Source organism: Hyaena hyaena, unplaced genomic scaffold, assembly GCF_003009895.1.
Source record: "Hyaena hyaena isolate Hyena2069 unplaced genomic scaffold, ASM300989v1 scaffold_16, whole genome shotgun sequence".
NCBI lineage: Eukaryota > Metazoa > Chordata > Mammalia > Carnivora > Hyaenidae > Hyaena > Hyaena hyaena.
In genome coordinates this window covers 7,088,194-7,112,037 of record NW_024080650.1, presented here as the reverse complement: position 1 = coordinate 7,112,037, position 23,844 = coordinate 7,088,194, and the positions used below count along the sequence as shown (strand labels likewise).

General features: G+C 39.6%; 1 protein-coding gene across 1 annotated transcript in view; it reads right to left on the bottom strand.

Moving 5' to 3' along the window:
• LOC120226560 (SLX4 interacting protein) overlaps nucleotides 1-23,844 on the bottom strand; it is a 189,725-nt gene that overhangs the window by 5,726 nt on the left and 160,155 nt on the right. The window contains 2 exon segments of the mRNA XM_039224733.1: nucleotides 16,361-16,449; nucleotides 19,106-19,183. Of these exon segments, the coding sequence (XP_039080664.1) occupies nucleotides 16,361-16,449; nucleotides 19,106-19,183 (167 nt within the window).

Below are 23,844 nucleotides of genomic sequence, written 5' to 3'. Positions count from 1 at the left end.
GAGTTAAGGCTTTTAGTGGATACTTTGAAAACTGAAGTTTGGAATTCTTGGCTACTAAAAAACTGGGAGTTTTTCTTAAACTATGCACAACAATTTTACATATTTCATAGATTATCTGTGTATCTAGTCTTATATGTTCCCATGGAAACTTCATATAGAAGTACATGTACTTACAAAAACGGGACACCTGGGTGGCTCAATCAGTTAAGTGTCTGGCTCTTGATCTCCGCTCAGCTCATGACCTCACAGTTTATGAGTTTGAGCCTTGCATTGGGCTCTGCTAAAAGTGCAGAGCCTGCTTGGGATTCTGTCTCTCCCTTTCTCTGCCTCTCCCCATGCTCTCTCTCTCAAACTAAAGAAATAAAATTTTTAAAAAGTACTTATAAAATGTAAAAAACTCCCAGTATTTGCCAACAGTGACCTATTTCATAGTTCTGGGATCATTTCCTTTTTGTTAAGCTAGCAGATAATCCAGACAAGGTGTTAACTTCTCTCATTTCCTGTGACACTAAGTACCCTTCTCCATCAAATTCCATAGTAAAATGCTGCGGCCATAAGGAAGAATTTTGGGAAATTATCAGTGGGTCCCTTGCTTTAGACTTACATTGGAATTAACCATGGCAGTCCAAGAATGCCTGGTAGATGGCAACCATCAGTGTGATACCTGGATACCCCACAGGCTGATGCTATGACCTTTGTCCAATCAGTGATACTCTGAACCACTGAGCACCAGCCTTTAGCTCCTGCTAATCCAGCCTATGGTTTCAGACCTGGATCAATGTCACTCATAGTCATATCCAGATATAACCTAAAGTCAGTTTTAAGAGTTAGTAAATAGAATACATAGGTTTTATTGGACTATACTGCATTTTGATGCTTCTCCCTTTCTCCCCCTAAGACTCACTATTTGACCAGACAAAGCTACAGTTTAAAGTTAAATGGGGGGAAGGGGGGGAGAGGGAGACGGAGAGGGGGAGGTGGGGGGGGGAGAGAGAGAGAGAGACACTGATATTTATGTGTGAAACACTTCTAAACATGCCCTATAAGTACAGTAGATTTTCCCCTTATAACCACACCCTGTAAGTGCTGTATTTTCAGAGCTGAACAATTAACATAAGGAGCATGAGTCAGGCTTTGAACAACACTGTGGGAACCAGAAAGCCTTTTGCTATTAGGAATGATGTAAATTCCCCAAGGCTTGAAGAAGTCCACAATGGAAGGCAGACAGGGTCATAAATAACAACAATGGATACTGCATCGACCACATAAAATATGATGCCGCAATGGTGACACTCTTCAAATGTCATACTAGATTCAATCTCTGCCTTTATTAATTTATTTTTAAAACTTAGTTTAAAAAGCACTATGCATCTCCTATGGGAACTTCAAAAACTTAAGAGACATGACAATTGACTCTCATCCCAAATTCCTCTGAACACAATGGGGAAAATGTCCTTGGAAGGAAAAGGACAACAGAAAATGCGATGCAGTGACAGAAGGAAATGTCCAGTTCAAAAAGTGCAAAACCTGTGACTTTGCTTTAAAAAAAAAAAAAAGAGAGAGAAAGAAAAGAAAAAGGCAAGGCAGGGTCTCCTGCTTACAAATTAAAACCACATTTGGCAATTTGTTGAAGGAGGCATATTTACATTTGTATGAAGACTGGGTGGGCAGGAAAATAAAAAAAAGCTTAGACTCCTTCTTCAGTCTTCAGTCCTTGAACTGTCAGACCTCATTAGAAATCTCTCATTCTTATTTTTCTAAGGTCAATTCATTCCCCTTTGTCACTAAATCGCAGCCTGCGGAGCCCCTCAAACAAATATTCCAGAGGAAACAGTGATCCTCTGGAACAGGGACTGGGAACAAAATTTCCCAAGGGAGTTGTCCTGATTACTAATGGCTTCTCACATCTGGCATCAAAATGCAATTGTGGCTTATCCAGAGGCAAAATTCTAAGGTACAGACAGTGTGTGCTGGGAAGTGCTTCTTGGGCTTACCTAAATGACACGACTCCTTTTTAGATTCTGCCTTGAATAATGACCCTGACGTCTTCTGCAAAGAATACACACAAACTCAATATATTAAAAAAGGTTACTAGTTGGCCACCCAAAGTCCAGAGTTCCCACTCCATTGGGACTTGGGTATTTAAGAAATAGGTTAACCAACGGGCTCTCTTTGGGGCTTCATCAGTGATTCTTCTTAACCTAGGGGCTAGCTCTGAGTCTAGCCAAGGAATAAAATTCTGCATATATTATCACCTGCCCCATCCACTCCCCACCCATTTATTAATTTTTGGTTAACACTTTTGGTTTAAAATTTTTTTTAATGTTTTATTCATTTCTGAGAGAGAGAGAGAGAGAGACAGAGACAGACAGAGAGGGAGCAAGCGAGCGAGCAGGGGAGGGTCAGAGAGAGAGGATACAGAATCTGAAGCAGGCTCCAGGCTCTGAGCTGGCAGTCAGCACAGAGCCCGATGCGGGGCTCGAACCCACGAACCATGAGATCATGACCTGAGCTGAAGTTGGACGCTTACCCGACTGAGCCACTCAAGTGCCCCAACACTTTTAGTTTTAAACTTTCCACCTGTATAGAGTGTCTAGGACAAAAACCAGGGCAAAACCTAACAGAAGTAGGGCAGGGCCACAGGCCCCACAGGGAGTCTAATGCAGGGGGACAGTTTCCTCAGGAGACTGAGCAGCCCAGGCAGGCTTCCAGAGCAAGAGGTCAGGCCTTGTTGCCTGGTGTCACCTGGACGCACCCGGAGGTTGGGGATGGCCGAAGCAGGTGCACCCCAGGACAGGCTCAAAAGGAAGGTTGAACAGGTGAGTGTTTAACTATGAAAATGGGTGATCCTAGCTTAGTGCTGTCTGACCTGGGAAACACATTTTAAATTTCTGGACAGAAAAGACTGCAAAGAGAGTCCTTATCAGCATTAGCAAAGTAAGATATGTTTCCTGCCTCTAATCAGAGAATGGGCTGGACTGAAATGTAGTTAGAAATACTGGTTGATGTTCATATTAAAAAGGCAAATTGAAACTGGATAAATCAAGGTGTTCACCCCATAGTGACTTACTGAATTTCACTTTTGAACAGAACACTGTTAGATTAATGAGGGACGAGGAGAGAGTTGGCCTAAAAAGACGTAAGAAACACCTGCTCTTGAGTTTATAACCTCCTCAAGGAGTGTATGTAAAACACAGCTGAGGCTCCCAAAGGCTATTGGGAAGACTGGCACCAAGGGACCTTTTCAAAAAATATAGATTCCCAAGACCCATCCCTGGAAATTCTGATTTACCAGATCTAGGGAGGGGCTACAAGATCTATATTTGGGTTCCCAGGTGATTCAAGCACTGCTGACATACATGAAATAATTCTCAACAGAGCAGAGCAGCAGATAAACAAATGTAAAGTGGTACACTGAGGCAGTGCTTGGCAGAGTCCGGTCCAGTTACCTCAGGCATCAAAATTACCTGGGAAGCTTGCTAAAAAACGTTCAGGATTCTACCCCAGAATCTACTGCATTGGGATCTCCAGGGGCTGGAGTCAAGGCATGTGCATTTTAGGCAATCTCCGCAGTAATTCCAATGCCCACTCTAAAGGGGCATGGATGGACCTGATAACTGAGCAGAGTCCAGCAGAATCATCCAATCAGACAACAGTGAACTCTGTATTTGAGGCCCTATGGAAAAAGATGTGGACTCATAGAAAACACCCCTACTCTCATGGAGCCTCCATCCCATGGGGAAGACAAAAAACAAATACATATATGATGTCAGAAGGTTATGATGTTATGAGGAAATACAAACCTCCAAAGCCTTTTTTAGAGATGTTGGTGAGTAGGCAAGAAAGTGAGTTTTACTCAGAGATGAGTGGAGGATGAGCCATGTGAACAGAGTGTGCATCAGGCAGGGAGAAGCATGAATACCAAGGAAGACAGAACACACCTGGAGGCAGAGGAGAAACGGGGGAGCATACCAGGGGAAGGGGCTGGTGGGCAGGTAACTGGGGTGTGTGTGTGTATTGGTGGTGGTTTGTGAGGAGGGCAAATCATATATGGCTTTTATAAGGATGGCACATTTTATTCTAAGGAACATGATGTACCTTTAGAAGGTTCTAAGAAGGAAATGGACTTGGCATTTTAATTTTTTTATAGTTGATTTATTTTTGAGACAGAGAGAGACAGAGCATGAGTGGGGGAGGAGCAGAGAGCGAGGGAGACACAGAATCTGAAACAGGCTCCAGGCTGAGCTGCCAGCAGAGAGCACAACACGGGGCTCGAACCCACAAACTGTGAGATCATGACCTGAGCTGAAGTCAGACGCTTAACCGAGTGAGCCACCCAGGTGCCCCTGGGCTTGGCATTTTAAAAGGATCACTTTGGGAGCAGCTGAAGGGCAGATGGGCTCAGAGAGGTCAGTGATTAGACTACTGCAAAAGTCTACTCAGAGAGGAGGGTTCTTTCAGGAGGCTGGTGATGGTAAGAAATGGTTAGACTGAAAATATAATTTGAAGGGAAACCCAATAGAGTATGTCAATGGATATAGCTGGTGAGAAGAAAAGTCAAGGATGACTCCAAGATCTGTGGTTTAAGTAAGTTGATGAAGGAAGTTAGCCTTTACCAACACAGGAAGTACTGGAGGAGGGGCAGACTTGAGGAAGTGGAACCAAGAAATCAATTTTAGATAACGTAAACTTGAATGGTCCTGCTGGGTATCCAGAGACGCTGAGCAGGAAGTTAAGATTCAGAAGAGAGAGGTCTGGGCTGTAGACACAAAGCTGGAAGTTCATGAAGATGGTATATAAAGTCTTCAGTGAGGATGAACTCCACTAGGGAGTGAGTTTGGGTAAGAAAAAAAGAAGAGGAAGAGGAGGATTGAGGAAAGGAGTCCACGAGGCAATCATCAATGAAGAAACAGAAAAATCAAGATAACAGGATGTCCCGGGAGGCAAGAGTATAAAGTGCTTCACTGAAAGTGACAGCATTGCCACAAGTAAGCCGAGTGGTTAGTCTGACTGGTAGAAGGCAAATTGACAAGGGCTGTTTTGGGGGAAGTGCTAGGGACCAGGCCTATCTGGGATGGACGAGTTCAAGAGCAAAGTGGAGACACAGTAGCAACCATAGGCCTCCAGTAGGAAAGTAATGTGCTGTAGGTGACTTTAAATTTTCTATAGACCACTAAAAAAGTAAAAAGAAAACTGGTGAAATTAGATTTCAATAATACATACTATTTTGCTCAATATATGTTATTACATGTAATATAAAAATACAGAGGCATTTTGTATTTTTAGACTAAGTGTTTGGAATCTGGTATGTATCTGACATTTACAGGACACCATTTCTGACTTGCCATATTTCCAATGGACAGTGGCCAAATGTGGCCAGTGGCTATAGTACTGAGTCATGCAGGGCTAGACACGTTAGAAGGGATCTCAATAAGGAGAGCACAGCAATGGGGTAGTGGCTGGATTAGGGGGCTGGTTAATGGAGGGTGCATTGGCAATGATTCAGGGCACATTTGGAGGATGTGATTAGCTACCGTGTGCCACATTTCAGCTGGGTGTTTCGGAAGCTCTGCATATACTCATCAATGTCACCTCAGAAGAGCTTGGTGAGGCAGGTAATACTGCTACTTCCACACTCCAGGGACCTCATTTAACATGAACAAACAGCACAGATGGCAGTGCCCCTTCTCATCTGAAAAATGGGGCTTCAGTCAGGAAAACCTTGCTTCAGCTTTCAAGCACCACCCCTGAGGCCCTGGGACATCAGTATTAGTCTAGGTTGGAACCACAGGTGAAGGTCCCTGGGGACATGGTACCAGACCACAGGTCACTCAGAGCGCCCTATGGCTGTACAGCAGTCCAGCGTGGCCCCTAGCATGGTGTTCCCAGCACCCCCAACAGCCACGCTTAGAAGGGATGACAGGAGCTCTCCCACCAAAATCATGTTTTCAGGACTGCAGAGCACCCTGCGTGATACGACGACAATCAGGGAGGAGGCAGAAAGAAAAACGGTTCAGTGCCATTAAGGTCTTTCTCACAGCAGTACTTAACACAGAAACACGGCGCTCTCGGGCTTGATCTTTTGAGATCTCTTTTCTTATGGTTATGTACATGAGTTTCCTCTGATTCTATTTTATTCACTCCTCAATGAAAATAATAACTCAAGCAGAATATTTTAAAAGCAGGTAACTCAGGGAACCCTGGGTTGCTCAGCCAGTTGAGTGTCCAGGAGTTCAAGGCTCCATGTCAGCCTCTGTGCTGACAGCATGAAGCCTGGGTCCCGCTTCAAATTCTGTATCTCCGTCTCTCTCTGCCCCTTCGCTGCTCATTCTCTCTCTCTCTCTCTCTCTCTCTCTCTCTCTCTCCAAAATAAAACATTAAAAAAATTTTTTTTTAAAGCTGGTAACTCATAGTAAAATAATAGAATACAGAGTCTTAAGTTACATTCTAAATGTTACTGTGTCTGAAATCTTTGTGATCACAAATACCCAGAAATGATCAAAACAGGTTAGCGCTCCTGGGATGAGACAGGGAGCACAGAGAAGTGGGGGGTGAAAGCCAAGGTTTGGCATTCACTGGATGCTTGTTCCAGAGCCCACCTCTCAAATCCCTGATGGTGGGTTTCTTATCTGTCCTTCAGTATTATTTGGGAAATTTAAATGCAACAAGGTATGTGAGACACACTTTAGAAAGTGGAAAGTTCTAAGCAAATTTTCTTGATATCCCTATAAAAGAAAACCTAGTGCCTATAAAAAACATAAAGGGTTTTCGAGAAGACAAGGATTCATTGGTAAAGAACGTACATGATTAAAGTCCTTTCCCCTGCGTCTACTGAGTTACTTGGCAGGCAGGTATTGTCCCTATTTGACAGACAAGAAGAATGAGACCCAAGAGATTAAGTGTCTAAGGCCACACATTTAGCTAGGGACAGAACAGAGTCAAGAAGGCCTGGCCCTCTGTGCACTGCTCTCTCCTCTGTGCCCAGTGGGCCCTCTTTCATCACAGTCAGAGATGGAAGTTGTAGAAAGAGGACAGGATGCTAAGTCGGAAGTCCTTGGGCCTGGCCCCTTCTCAGCTTCTTCTTTGAAGTGAGATCTGTACAAGATACTTCTCTGAACATCAGTTTCCTTGTCTAGAAAAGAGAAATGACAATATCTCTACAGTGGACACTCATGCATTTTCTGGAAACGATACTCAGATTTTGTCTCAAGTCCCCATCGAATGTCCATGCATTTTCAGGAGGCCTGTCTCCACACCCGGCTCCAGAGGTAGGACTGTGATCCCAGCCAGGCCAAGCAGAGTACATGTCTTTGAGCTTCAAAGACATGCATGAACTGCAGGGGCCTCTCTGTGCCCATGGACCTGGCGATACCAGAGCCAATCACCACATGCAGTCTAAGAATGAAGCCAACACTGTGGAAGGCAGATGGGAGAATCGGTCCTGATGATATTCTTTGTGCCTCTGATTGGCAAGCCATACCTGAAGTCTGGACTTTACAGGCACGTGAGAGCCAAAAATCTTTTTTGCTAAGCCATTTTGAGTTGGCCTTCCTGTCCCCTGAAAACTAAAAGGTTCAAGACTGATACAATCTCTTCTCAGGTTTGTTACATTGAATAAGTTATTGTATGTGACAGCTCTCAGCAAACAATAAGTCTTTTGCAAACAATAAAAGCGGTGTAAAAGTAATATACTGTCAACTTACTTGGGAGGCAAATAAAATATTAAAGTATAAACCTAGACTACTTTCAATTCTTCCAAGGCTTTGTGATAAGGCAAAAAGAAAAGTTATTCCTTCTTTTTAAGACTTTTTTTTTTTTTTAAGTAATCTCTACACCCAGCATGGGGCTTAAGCCCACAACCCGGAGGTCAAGAGTTGCATGCTCCACTGACTGAGCCAGTCAGGTGGCCCAAGAAAAGTTATTCTTAAACTTTAGAGTGATGCCCAACCATTTTCAGGAGCATCGGCATTCTGAAGTGTGACAAGCAGAGAAGGTTAAGTCACTTACAGAAAAGCAGCACAGCACAGCACGAATTCTGACAGTGACCACTAGCTTAGACCATGATACACCGTGACCATACAGAAGCCACACGTCTTAAAATTAGGAAGAGGTCTCTCTTTCCCAAATTTCACTTCTAATATTTTCTTAAATTATGTGGTAATTAATAAGTTATGGAAGTAAAGAGGTAAAACAGGTGGACAGAGTAGTAGTGAACACTTAAAAGAATGTACAGAGAGATATACCTACATACTGGCTCAAAGGAACTAAGGCAAAAAGAGGTCAAATGGAAGGAAAAGGGGTATCTCTTGAATTATTCACTGTGAAGTCAAGTCATTTTCTCTGAAGATGCTAAGGATGGAAGACACCTGTACTGAGACACCACAGGCAAAGCACTCAATATAGGGACTGGCACCAGTGAGTCCTCATGAGATGCCCAAGATGCGGACGTGACCTTCCCCATTTCAGAGATGAGGAAACTGATGCTCTATGAGGCGAAGTCATCTGTCCAATTTCCACCATGAGGGACAAGTCTTTCTCTCCATTCTGTTTCTCTGCACCCAAGTCCCTCTTCAGACCCCTCTAATTCTCTGCCTTCCTGGGAAAGGACAGATCTCGGTGGGAGAGTGGAGACACAGGCTCGCTGGTGCCACTGCTGCCTGAGTCAGCAGCACACACTCTAGTTTTGTTTTGTTTTTAAATAAAAATTGTAAAGTTTTCTTTTATTCTGAATTGATGACCATGAAACTGTCTTGTGTAGATCTAGGGAAGTACCAATAAATAGTGCAAAGAACGTTAACCTGAAAATGAAATCAGTGAAAAAAATCAAGGAAGTTACTGTGCAGGAAGTACATATTTCACAGGGATTTTCCAGTTTACATTCACCTAACCTAAAAATAAGTTCCAAACCCCACTAGGCCTCACTATCAAGTCTATGGCACCATACAAGCGTGATGAAACTGGGATACTTGAAAGCATGTGTAAGTTTGGGACCTGTGCTTCTTCGTGATGAGGGAAGTGGGATCATTGACCACTCTGAGAAATGAATGAAAGCTATTTAACTTTGACTAGAAAAACAAAACAAAGAAACAAACAAAACCCCACAACTTTTTTTTTAAATTTCAGGATAATTCATGAATCACAGGTTAACAGTGTCCAGTGTAAAAGCAGAAGGGAAATATCTGTGAGAAATAGAAAGAAACTTAATAGGAACTACTTTAGGCAGAGATACTCCACCTTTGGGGGTGTCCTAATTCAAAAATGCCTCTCCCACAGAGATCTGTGGTTGAAAAATACCAACACCTGGCAAGAAGGCTGCTAGCCCTTCATTCAGGGTGATGATTTTCTTCACTAACATCTCCCATGGCTGAGTGTGAAGAGTGGACAGGATGGGCGAGCAGGGAGGTGGGTAAGTGCATATCTAGCCGTATAGGTGATAGGGCTGGCCAGAAGAAGGCCCATAGTAGCCCGGGTCGCCAGTGGGAAAGAGGCAGAAGAGCCACAGAGAAGACATCATAGATGACTGTCTTATTTCAAAATTCTGCTCAGAGCTGGCCCTCTGCCCAGAGATGCAGAAGGAATAGCTCTTCCCATTGCTCTTGGACACAGACAGCAAGACCCCCTTTCCAAGACTCCCATCTCATGACAGTAACAGCTTCTGTGAACGAGTCTGGGAACCTCACCCCATTTATGACATGGTTTCCTTGGGAAAATGAGTACTGAATTCTAAATCATCTGCTAACTAAATGAACTTTCTAAACATAATCCACTTGCATGTCAAAATCTGTGCAATCACTGTGGGTGTTCAGATGAACATGTGAGCTTTTAGGAATTTGGGCCTGAGAAGTCTATGGACTCCCAATTCCTATGTACCTCAGAGAAGTGACTGGGCCCTTCCTTGAAAGCTGTATATCCTTGTGAGTTTACTGGCAGCTACTGGGAATGAAAGGTGTGCTAGCTGGTGGTCCCCACCACACCTCCTACTCTGGGTGCTGGTTAACAGCACTCCTACTTAAGGTCACCAGTTTACACTCTTGCCGTATCCCTTTTTTATCACCGACTTCTAGCTAAATGAGGGTTTATCGCTTAACTTTTTGGTACTTATTTTTATAGCTGCAAAATGAAGTTGGGCTGGCAAGTGGAGACAAATAAAAATGAGAGTGCTGAGCTTCGTGGGAAAATACCATGTGCAGATGGATAGTACCATTTCCAGCAGGCAGGGTAAGATATATAACAATCTACTAATCTGGTGTTAATGACACTTACACTAACTCCTCTTCAGGGAAGAATGGAAATGATAACATAATTAATACTGCATAAGTGTTTTCATTCACAAATACTAGTGGCTAACCATTGGGAAGAAGTAGGAAAGAAGGATAAAACCTGAGCTTAGGCAAAGGATAGCTAATCCTTAAAAAAATGATTTGACTGGATAAAAATTTATTATTGTGTCACAGTCCAGAAAAACTATTCTAGACAGACCAAACCAACTTAGAAAAGCTCATCCCCACCACCAGCATTTTCACTCATACATTCCGTGTAAGGGCGGGTATGTGATAGCTGCTGTATAGTTCTGTCTCAGTCTAAGGAAAGTGGTCCACCTATAGGCACTGCTGAGGGTGTGGCCCTAATCTGTTCCTCAACTATCTGTGGACCATGTTCTGGCTCTGAGCACTGGCTACCGGTGACTAGAAAAGGGGAGGGCAGAAGGCAAGATGGTGGGCATTGGAGAAGTCCATCTGCTGTAGGGTCAAAAGGAGAGCATGGTCCCTGGAGAAGCCTCTTTCTTGTGTGTACCCCAAAATGAGGCCCCATGAGTATAGGCAGACTGAGCACATTTCTCCCTTAAACCTAAAAACCCTAATTATCACAATACTGATCAATACACAGAATAAAAACTACCTCACATCACAAATTAAAACAAATCACATAAAAATATAAGAAAATATAAGTAAATGCTTGTCCAGCTTTGAAAACTGTAACACCAAGATCACCAAAGGCAGAAATCATTGTGGAAACCATAAAACTGAGGACACAGACACCTACCACATAACAGTGTCATATAATTAAAAGTAAATGATAAACTCACTAAAAGTTACTTTCCTTACTATTTAAGGAGTTTTTATATAGTTGTGAGTCTGTGAAATAGAAAAACACCAATAGAAAAATGGACACAAACACACAATTCACAAATGAATGGGTCCTGGCTAAAATAAGTACATGGTGACCTCACTTATCAAGTATCAAGTATGAAGGGGTACAGACTAGGTCATTAACAAAGGCTGTCTTTAGGTTGGGAGTTGTGGATAATTTTTACTTTCTTTGTTTATATTTGGATTCAAGGGTTTTCATACAATGAACATGGACAATTTTGGTAAGCAGTTATTAAGTAAAAAACTAAGTTCGGAACACTGTGGGAAATGTGAAACATGGAAACCACCTCTTCCTCCTTAAGGAACTTTTTCTAGTGCTAAGGGAATCTGGTTAATGGCTTGTAAGTAATTTACCACTAGCATTGTTCAGGAAATACAATAAGATGAGAAGAATGGATTCTTAAAAAGCTTATGACACATCATGAAAAAAAACTAGAAAAAAAACCCCACTACTTACTTAATTTTTTGATACAAAAGGAGAGTTCTTTTCTCGAATGATCTGATTTATACTTTTGCAAAAGTTCCCTTATAAAAACTTAATTCTGTCAATTAGGGCGCAAAGTTAATGCACAAATTTGTTAAGTAGTTTATTTCTTCTATAAACATAAAGCCTAAAATGTTTCATTATATATTCTTTTATCTTTTCTAAGATAAAATATAACTCTCCCCCTAATCTTTTATCACAGCTTTTAAATCTATAAGTTCTCTTTCGTGCAAAATTATGGTTTTTCTTTAGCTACATTTTCATCTGCTTTCTCTGACAGAAATTCAGAGTGAGAAAGGATTTCTGAGATAATTTGATACCCTCCCCCCTTGACTGAGAGATGAGGGCTACGGCCCACAGAGGTTCAATTATGACAGCCAAGCTAAAAATAACCCAGGCTAGCATAGTTTATTGCTTCTTTAGACTCATACTCATTTCAATTTTATACTCATAAACCAGAAGAGTTCTTTAACATTAAACAGTAGTTTGACTTAAGTGTTCAATTTACTGCTTAAATAGTGTCTCTGGTCAGGACACGCCAGGGATCCTTCCACCAGCTGATGCTACAGCAAGGGCCTAGTGCGTGTGACTGGGGTACATCTGCAGAACTTTGATGGCTTTGGTCACAGCTTGGCCACAACCCCAATGAAGCAGGAGACAGAGAACTCAAATATCTTGATTATATATCCACTTCTGGGCAGCACCGGTATACTAAATGCCATTGTTAATTTCCAAAAGAATCAGACTTTACAGCTTAGGTTTAAGAGTAAGAAAGTAACTCAGAATTTTGGACTTTCTTCTGAGTAACAGAGGATCCAAGTGAACCATTACAGTGCAGAATGGACACATCTTTAAGAAAAAAAGGAGGCTCTATTTTTTTTTTAGGTCACCAGGATGACCCTCAGGTGCCCCTATCTGGCAGATTAGAAACTCCTTGAAGGCAGACTACAAACTCTACTTTCTTAGTTTTTCTTTGTTTCCCCAGTGCCTACCAGAGCTCCTGGCACAGAGCCAGTACTCAGCAAATTATGTTAGAGGGAGATGGTAAGAACAGATGGGAAAGATCTCCAGAGAGTAAGCGTGCCTATAACCCATGCTTTATGGGATACAAGCTTTGTGCTAACCCTGAAATGTCCCAGATACACACAGAGTTCTTTTTTTATTATATTTTAAACGTTTATTTACTTTTGAGAGACAGAGACAGAACACGAGTGAGGGAGGGGCAGAGAGAGAGGGAGACACAGAATCTGAAGCGGGCTCCAGGCTCCGAGCTGTCAGCATAGAGCCCAATGCAGGGCTCAAACCCACGAACCCACGAACCCTGAGAGCATGACCTGAGCTGAAGTCAGACATGCAACTGATTGAGCCACTCAGGTGCCCCAGAGTTCTATTTACACAATAAAGTGATTGCTTTGTAAAGTAATTATTTTGGTGATTATTGGCTATTTCCTCTAATAAATAATAAAAATAATAATTTTTAATTTCCCCAAAGCCCTGGAGCTTTACATCTGAGGAAAAAGGAAAAAACAGCCTCTACACAGGGACCTACATTTGTAAATATGAAAGCAAATATTGTTGAAATGGGATATAACTGAATGCAACCAAAATTTACTTTATGTTTTTCATATCGCTAGGAAAATAAAACAAAACAAAAGGTAAAAACTCTTAGAATGACTTCCCAGCTCCAGTCTTAGCAATAGGCCAAAAACTAAGGCTACAAGGACCTCGAGATTTCTTATGAGAAACTGTAGTAAGAAAAATACAGTGACTCATCTCATAATAATGCCCCTTCTTCCCAAAGTACACATCACAATTCCCACATCCCTGGCACGTGGGCACTTGGTGCAGAGCTATTGCAACACAGAGCATCTCCCTGCACCAGCGCCCCTCGGTGGGCCAGAGAGATGCCACTATTGGGGTAACAGACCTCCCTGGAGCTGGGGGAAGGCTATTAGTGGGTGGCACCGGTGGCACGGTTGCACTCATTCTGCCCCCCAAAGGAGGGGGCTTACTCCCCCTGTACTGCTTGATCTGGGACAGTGGTTCTTTTGTGTAGCCACCTTTAAGTAAAGTGGGGAGCTGGGTGCAGCTGGCTTCCTTCTGTGCAGGCTCAAAGAATCACCTGGCAGAGCAATTCTGAATAGGCAACTCCAGATCACCTAACGGACAGTCATTCAGACACTGAGGAACCAAAATGGGAGGAAAAAGATGAAGGAATAGGAATCTACTACTCATGACACAAACAAGGTTCCCAGGCTGTTGCCTGGGTACTGGCTCACTCCCCCATCACTTCTGGGGTCACAGAGAACTGAGCTCAGTGAACAGTAAGAGGAAAATAACTGGTGTTTCTTAACAAAAACGTATCTCCAATATAGCTATTTAGGAAGCCAATTTCCCAGGCCTTACCAGTCAAATGGTCCTGGAGAATAATTACCAAAAGAAATGACACGGATTCTGCCCTTTGGCAAATATCAGTGTAAACTGATAAAGAATCCAAAGTTTTCTGGAAATTCAAGGAATATTCACACAAGAGCCAGGTATCACTGGCTTTGGGCATTTTAAGTATATATCAAGGACTATGCACACCTTCTATCAGAGAGAAGGCAGATTCTGGGAAGGTAGGAAGGTAGGTTTGTTGACCCCCAAATGGCTGAAACAGGTGGGCTCCGCAGAGGTCAAACATCAATGAGGCTAAAGCTCTAAGGCATGTGTGGTGGAAGGACAAAGTTGTTGGCTTGATGGGCACTGTGCAGGAGGGTTCTTTGCTAGGCCTGGTATTTTACTGTTTCTAAGGATGACAAGCTTGAGGAAGTGGTGGACTAGAGGCCTGTTAGGAGGGGAGGTGCACAGGTGAGCTGGCCAATCAGAAGTGGTACACAGAGCCTATGTCCAGGGAGGCCGCTGTGTAGCGGTGCAGAGTGTTAGTAGACTCCGGTGCTTGTGTGGCTGGGCAAGTGTGTATGTAAAGGCACAGAGGTGGAGAAGATAGCAGGTGAAGAGACAGAGACTGACCACATCTAAAGAGAATCACTGAAAACAATGAAAATCCTCATGCTATCAATGTGTTTTTCCTTATAAGCCAGTTCGGTTAACTCAGAGTGTTATCACTAGACGTCAGAACATTTTGAAGAGAAGAAAACTGAACTGGCTTATGTAAAAGGCTCAGACTAGACTACTCAACTTTTCAGAATGAAAATTCTTAACATTTAGGAAGTCCTCCAGATTACAGGATTTATTTGACAGCAGCTATAGGAAACTCAGGATCTATATAAATACCAGTGCCCCAAAGGAGGATAATATTTCATTTGTATTGAGATGTTTTAATTCACCCTTAATAATTTAAGATATTAGGTATTAATATTACATATCATAAAAGATCTAATTTCTTCTTTTTTCCATCTGAAGCAAAACACATCCTGGTACAGTTAACTGGCGTTTTCTTAAACCACAGATCAATTTCTTCACTGCTCTGAGAATCAGTTAAGTTATATTATAGTTATTTGCCAACATCATTACTACTTTTGTATTTATTAATTTACTAAGATGACTCTAACATCTTGGAAAAATCTCAAAGAACACACTTTTAATACTTTCACCAAATCTGTCTCATTTATGTCATTTAATTGACAGAAGAAAAAATAAGGGTCCCACTGGCTTTTCCAAAAGGCTCATCTGCTCCAAATAAAAGCATCTCTGCTCCTTACTTTTCCTAGGTCTCTAATTCACTCTTCTAGTTTCTATCCATTTATTTCAGATGAGGTAAGAAGCTGGTTTTAGACCATGTGGGCCAAACGTCACATCTCATATGGATTAAAAAATAATAAACATAAGGGGTAATCCAATACTCTCATAAATTATTTTATGCATCATAATCCTGTCACACTTCATGTCCAGGTTTCATATCTGCTAGTTTTTTTTTCTTCTTTGTTAAAGTTCAAGCAATATATCCAAAAATATGAAAAAAAAGTTTACACAGAGGTAAGTTCAGATAGAATGGACTGTGGCTACAATAAGATACACACACAAACACACAATCATACACACATTCTCCACAGAGACTCTCTCAAATGCATATGTTAAGTTGACAAGGCACAGCTATAAGTTACAACATGAAGGGAGGGTTTTCTGTATCTATTTATCTGAACAGAGAACCCCAATGAAACACAAATGAAACAGGCAGGACCTGATGGAGCTTGAGACTTAGCCTGAGAAAGGAGAAAGAAAATAAACCCTATCGGCAAAGAAACAACACACTGGGGAAAAGTACTGATTCTCATGAAAATGTCAGTGATTCACCATGGAATAAAATTCAAAGCTGCTGACCCCAATGAAAGCTTCCAGTGGAAACATGTGGATTTTGTTTCATTTCATTTAAAGACCTTGCTTTATCTCATTTGAACATTAGCATAAGCACCATCCCAGATTCTGTAATATGTTTTCCTTTCTCATTAAAACTGATATAGAAAAAAAAATTGATAAAAAAAAGATGTGGCTGATAAAACTAAATTTTCAAGGGGCCTTCAGGGAAAAAAAAAACAAACACCAAAAACAAAATAAATAAAACACATCAGTTAATATTATCATGCAAAAGAGGTAGGACATTTTTGGTCCCTTGAAACATTCATTAGGTACTCAATGGCCGAAGGATAACAGAAGATAATATTTTTTCTATTTTTACAGTAAGTTGTCATTTAAGCAGATTTATTTATAGAATTTCTGTACATACCAATTCTTCACTCTGACTTGCCATAAGATCATGACTGAATGAAAGCTGACTTACACAGACCACAAATCTGTCAGGAAATACACGGAGCTCTGCATAAAATGAAGAAAATCAAGTTATTAAAGGCATCAAAAATCTATAAACACAAAATCCTAGGTCTCGGACTTTTAACTTACAGCTAAAACATGTATAAATAAGACACATGTCTCCTCTCCTTCTCTCCTTTCAGTGTTTGCCATCAATAGGGCAGGGCAAACCCAGAGCTCTAGGGAGCACCCAGGAGGCTGCAAATTGGTCCACCTGAGCCCCTGGACCATTATATTATATCCCATGAAACCCCCAGGCAGGGCCCTTGCAGCCTTCCCTCTGTGTCAGTTTGCTGTTTTCTGACCAGAACCCACATTTGGGAAATAGGATCAACGTGTTCTAACGAGTGGTGCAGAATTACATAGAAAGAGGAAGACTATGGCGTAAAATCTGAAAACATGAATCATCAATGTTCTCAATAATTAGTTTACTTATAATCTCTTTGGTCAACTGGTCTCAGATTGGTCCCCTAAACTGAAGGGCAAACTCCCAATCTGAATCATGCAATGAAAATAGCAGTGTCATTAATACGAATAATAATAAGGAAACAGTAAAATATGCAATAGTAAAGATGATATAATTACACCTCACGCTAATTTATTATTACAACTTCTTAGAGCAAAACCACTGACTTCTGGGTGGGGAGGGCTGCAGGAATCTCAGAGCTGGACACCCCAACATTCAATGAAAAAAGAATATAAAATGGTAAGTGGCATATGCATCTGTCCTCCTCTCATTTGTCTGTACGTCCATTCACATTCACTTATGCAGCCTCCACCTATCTCTTGAGTGATGTTTAGCTGATGCTAAGAGCATATATTCTGAGTGGGAGGTGAGGGTCTTCTCCCTTCTTTATACTTGGTTGTATTGCTTTCACATTTTTTATGATACTTATATATCATATGTATAACACAAAGACATTTTTCTAAAAGAGATATGACCAATATTTTTAAAGAGGGATATTATGAATCAAATAAGTGAAGCTCTTTATGTACAACAATGAATGACAACGTTAGGGACTGACTGATACACTTAGAAGCCAAGCATGAAGGTATTGACTACATATACACACAAATTAAACACAGTTAACGCCACACCACCTTGCTAGGTTAAATTACACCAAGGGCCCAATGAGTTGATGTTTTAGAAACAGCCATCTCCTTACTTCTCCCCTGGACCACTTCTGTCTCCTTGGTGATCACTCTTCCCTATTCTAATTCATCCTACTCGGTGCAAATAGGTTAACAGTTCTAAAAAAAAAAAAAATATTTCCACTTATCTTGCTCAAAACTCCATTGTGGCTCCTCAGTACCCATCCCATGATATACAAACTTCTAGGCCCTCCAGGAGCAGGGTCTAACCTGTCATTCTGGTCTTACTCCCACTAGTCCTCCTCATATAGAAATCCCTATTTCCAAGGGCCCGAGTGTGTTGAAATTTGGACCTTTCATGGATGTTCTATCTGGTAAGAGACTAGGGATGGACTTTGAAAAGCAAATAAATAAATAAATAAATAAAGTCATTAATATTTATTCATTAATTCTTAAAATTTCTTATTGGGGTAAGTGATAAGTAGTCTGTTTCCTTAGGGGAAACTAAGCCACGGAATTCATTATTTCCCTCCCACCTAAAATCATGTCATTGAAATAAAACTCAGTGGATCAGAATTTAAATTAAAAATGATCAATTCTATTCAGTTATTCCTCTGTTTTGTCCTTCTATTTCTTCCTCTGAAAAGTAACAATACTAGACTGATGAATTTTGAACATTTTGGGGCCACGTATCATATAAACAGAAAGCAACCTCTGTACACTTCTTCTTTACTTTGGTCATAACTGAAATTTTTATCATTTTAATATTAAAAAAGATTTAGGCAATAGCAATCTTTACCATACAGGGTAGCTAGCCTTCATTTTAACAGACAGATACCAGGCTGAATGGCTTATTTTACTAAGAGAATTGAACAAAGTGGAAAGCCCCAGTAAGAAAGTAATATATATCTGAGTGACACTTAAAGTTTAAAAAGCACAGATAACTGTGAAGATGCCAAGAGCAAACTTCTATACAGTTTATTTTCAAAGTCCTTGTTTCATATCTTATATATTAAAGTCATCCAAGGAAGTTCAGTTAGAGTTTCTTTCCAATGTTCAGATCAGCTTGCAGAATTGTCATTAGCATCTGACTTTATTGTTGTTGGCTGGACGTGTTTGACATCATTTCCTCAGCAGACATCTTGACTTGGGGAAAGGAGGGGTGAAAGCTGGCCTTGTCACAAACCTAAGAAAGGCTCTGACAGCTCTGGGCTGGGAAAGCATTTTCTCGTGTACACACTTGTTCTATATTCCAGGGACTCGGTGTGCACAAAGATGAAGTGATTCATAGTGTAAATGCCTGTCAAATCATTCTGGAAGCTCAATGAAAGTGCTGAGATGCAGCAGGAAAGTAAAGCATAACATGGCCCAGCTCACAGTTCTCAGACAGGCAGTAAAACAGTGAAAATTGGGTAAAAAATCATAAATGTTTAGATACACTCTTAATCAGTACTTCAATTTTACTAAGGCAATGAAACAAGTTGGAATCTTTATTCCTTAATTTTCATTCCTTCTCTAAGGCAAGCAAATAGTGCAAAATGCCTGACAACTCAAGATATCAGCTTCTTACCAGTACTCTGTGAACTCCTGCAACATAGGAGGCGAATCCCTCTCTTGAGGAAATAGGCTGTGATTTGAAAGCCATAACCTGTAAGATGAAGGAGGATATCATTAGATTACAAGCTTGCTTGCCACTAAATCCCACAGGCCTCCCTAGTGCCTACCACATAGTATGTGTTCAATAATTATTTACCAAATCAAAGGTTATAAAGAATCAATAGAGGGACTCACATGAGAGGAAGGGGTAAATATGACACTATGGGCTCTTCTAGGAGGCCTGGTCAGAACACCTGGCTGGGATGGTCTCCAGTCCCTGAAGTGGCTCAGTTACTTTATCTGTTAGAATGAATTCAACCAAGAATTTTCTACCCAGCAAGATCATCATTCTGAATTGAAGGAGAGATTAAGAGCTTTCCAGAAAAGCAAAAACTAAAAGAATTCGTCACCACTTAACTGGCCCTACAAGAAATGCTAACAGGCCTTCTTTAAGCCCAAGAGAAATGGCACTATTAATTATAACAATATATGTATTATATATAATTATATATATATAATAATATATATATAAGGAAAAATCTCACTGGAAAAGTAAAATATATAACACAGGTAGTGGATCAAGCACTTGTAAAGCAAGCATGAAGGTTAAAAGACAAAGGTAGTAAAATTCCCTCAAATTACAATAATTAGCTAAAGGCAGCCTAAAATGTAAAGATATAAAATGTGTCATCAAAAATATAAAACATGGGAGAGGGGTAATAAGGTAAAGCTTTGGAATGAATTTAAAATTAAGTTGCTATCAACTTAAAACAGACTGTTATTTATATATATTTTATATGAACCTTGTGGTAACCACAAGGAAAAAATACATAATAAATACAAAAAGAAAATGAGAAAAGAACCTAAAGATAACACTAAAGAAAGACATCAAACCACAAAAGAAGAATGAAAGAGAAGAAAGGAACAGAGAGGAACTACAAAAACAACAAGAAAATAATGAACAAAATGGCAAGAAGTATATACTTATCAATAATTACTTTAAATGTAACTGGTCTAAAATCATCAGTCAAAAGACACAGAGTGATAAATGGATAAAAAACAAACAAACAAACAAAAAACTGTAAGAGCCATCTATATGCTACCTACAAGGTATTCACTTTAGAAGTAAGAACACAGACTGAAAGTGAGGGATAGAAAAAGATATTCCAGGCAAATGGAAATGAAAAGAATGCTGGAGTAGGTATACTCATATAAAATAGCACAAACTTTAAAACAAAGACTGTAATAAAAAAACAAAAGAGGGCATTACATAAAGATGTCAATTCAATAAGAAAATATAACATTTATAAATATATATGCACCAGATAAGGAAGCGCTAAAACATATAAAGCAAACACTAACAGACCTTAAGGGAGAAATTAAAACTGATACTGTAATACCAGGAGACTTTTATACCCACTTTCATCAATGGGTAGATCAGCCAGACAACAACAACAAATTACAACAGAAACATCAGCTTTAAACAACACATTAGACCAGATAGACTTAATAGATACATACAAAATACTCTGTTCAAAAGCACAATACACATTCTTCTCAAGCAATCATGGAATATACTCCAGGATAGATCACAAGTTGGGCCACAAAACAAGTCTCAATAATTTCAAGAAAATTGAAATCATATCAAGCATCTCTTCCAACCACAATGGTATGAAACCAGGAATTCATTAGAAGAAAATGGGGAAAATATAAAAATATGGAGAGTAAACAACATGCTACTAAATAACCAATAGGTCACTGAAGAAATCAAAGGAGAAAATAAAAAATAATCTACAGACAAGTGAAAATAAAAATAGGACATATGAAAATACATAGGATGCAGCAAAAGTAGTTCCATGAGGGAAGTTCATACCTCAAGAAACAAACAAACAAATCTCAAATAAACAATGTAGCTCTGCAACTAAAGGAATCAGGAAAGAAGAACAAGAAAGACCCCATATTAACAGAATAAAGGAAATAATGATGAACAGAAGAGAAATACACACTAAAAAGGTGACAGGAAAAAAAAGCAATGAAGCAAAGAGCTAGTTCTTTGAAAAGATAAATGCAACTGAAAAAATCTTAGCTAGACTTACCAAGAAAAAAGAGAAAACTAAAAAAAAAAAAAAAAATCAGAAAGAGAAGTTACAACCAGTATCAAAGAAATACAAAGGATCATAAGAGACTACTATGAAAATTATATACCAGAAAACTGTAAAACCCTAAAGAAATGAATACATTCCTAGAAACCTACAATCTTTCAAGACTGAATACTGAAGAAATAGAAAATCTAAATATACCAATTACTAGTAAGGATGTCGAAAGAGCAATCTAAAACCTCCTAACAACAGAAGGGACCAGATGGTTTCACTGAAGAATTCTATCAAACATCCAAAGAAAATTTAACATCTAGCCTTTTGAAACTCTCCCAAAAACTGAAGGAAGGAAAGTTTCTAAACATATTTTACAAGGCCAGAATTACCCTGATACCAAAACCAGACCAATGACTAGAAGAAAGAAAGGAAAGAAGGGAAGGGAAGGGAAGGGAAGGGGGAAGGGAAGGGAAGGGAAGGGGGGAAGGGAAGGGGGAAGGGAAGGGGGAAGGGAAGGGGGAAGGGAAGGGGGAAGGGAGGAAGGGAGGAAGGGAGGAAGGGAGGAAGGGAGGAAGGGAGGAAGGGAGGAAGGAAAGAGAAAAGAAGAAAAGAAAAGAAAAGAAAAGAAAAGAAAAGAAAAGAAAAGAAAAGAAAAGAAAAGAAAAGAAAAGAAAAGAAAAGAAAAGAGAAAAGAAAATTAAAAGCAATATCCTTGGGGCACTAAGGTAGCTTAGTCAGGTGAGCATCCATTTAGGATAAAAACTCTCAACAAAGTGGGTATGGAGGAAATATATCCCAATATAATAAAAACCATATATGACAATCCTACAGCTGACATCACACTTAATGGTGAAAAGCTGAAAGCTCTAACAGCAGAAAGAAGACAAGGATGCCACCCTCACCACTTTTATTCAACATAGTCTCAAAAGTCCTAGCCATAGCAATTAGGGAAGAAAAATAAATAAAAGGCATCCAAATCAGAAAAGAGGTAAAACTGTCACAATTTGCAGATGGTGTGATACTATATATAGAAAATTCTAAAGAATTCATCAAAAAAAGTTGTTAAAACCAATGAATACATTCCAGTTGCAGGATACAAAATCAATATACAGAAATCTGTGGTATTTCTATACATTACTAACAAAACATTAGAAAAAGAAATTTAGAAAACAATCTCATTTACAATTGCATCAAAAAAAAAAAGCAAAATACCTAGTAGTAAATTTAATTAAGGAGATGAAAGACATGTTCCCTGAAAACTGTTAAGACACTGACAAAAGAAATTGAAGAAGCTACAAATAAATTGAAACATATTCTGTGCTCATGGATTGGAAGAATTAATAGTGTGAAAATGTCTACACTATTCAATATAATCTTTGGCAACACCTATCAAGATCCCAGTGGCATAGTTTACAGAACTAGAATAAACAACTAAAATTTTTATGAAACAAAAGAAGATGCTAAATAGCCAAAGACATCTTGAGAAAGAAGAACAAAGCTGGAGGCATCACACTTTCTGACTTCAAAGTATACTACAAAGCTGTAGTAAATCAAAACATTATGGTATTGGTACAAAAACAGACAAACAGATCAATGAAACAGAATAAAGAGACCAGAAATAAACCCACACATATATGGACAGTTCATCTATGACAAAGAAGCCAAGAACATACAATGAAGAAATGATGGTCTCTTCAATAATGATGTTGAGAAAATTAGACAGTCACATGTGAAAGAATAAAACTAGACCAATATTTAATACCATGCACAAAAATTAACTCAAAATGCATTAAAGACTTGAATGTAAGACCTGAAATCATAAAATTCTTTGAGAAAAATATAAGCTCCTTGACATCAGTCTTAGGAACATCCTTGTGGATCTGACTACAAAGACAAGGGAAATTAAAGTGAAAGTACACAAAATGGGCTACATCAAACTTAAAAGCTTCTACCCAGCAAAGGAACTGTCAACATATTGAACAGGCAACCCACTAAATGGAGGAAGATTTACTGCAAGCTATATATTTGATAAAGGGTTAATATCCAAAATATATAAAGAATTCCTACAACTTGACAACAAATCAACCAACCTGATTAAAAAATGGGTAGAAGATTTGAACCAACATTTATCCAAAAAAGATGTACAGATGTCCAATAGGCAAATGAAAAGATGGTCAACACCACTAATTATTAGGAAAATGCATATCAAAACTACAATAAGAAAATACCTAACATCTGTTAGAGTGGCTACAAAAAAACAAGCAAACAAAGAAAAAAAAAACAAACAAAAAATTACAAGTGTTGCTGAGGATATGAAGAAAAAGGAAACTTTGTGCATTCTCACTGACGGTGAGAAAGTAAATCGATGTAGCCACTATGGAAATTATAGTGGTCTCAAATAATTAAGAATAGAACTACCGTATGACCCCAATATTCCATTCTTAAGTATTTATCCAAAGAAAACACTAATTCAAAAAGATATATGCACCCATATGTTTACTGCAGCATTACCTACAATAGCCAAGATATGGAAACAGTCTAGGTACTCACTGACAGATGAATGGATAAAGAGGATGTGGCACATTTCTAAAAAAAATTTTTATAGCTTATTTATTTTTGA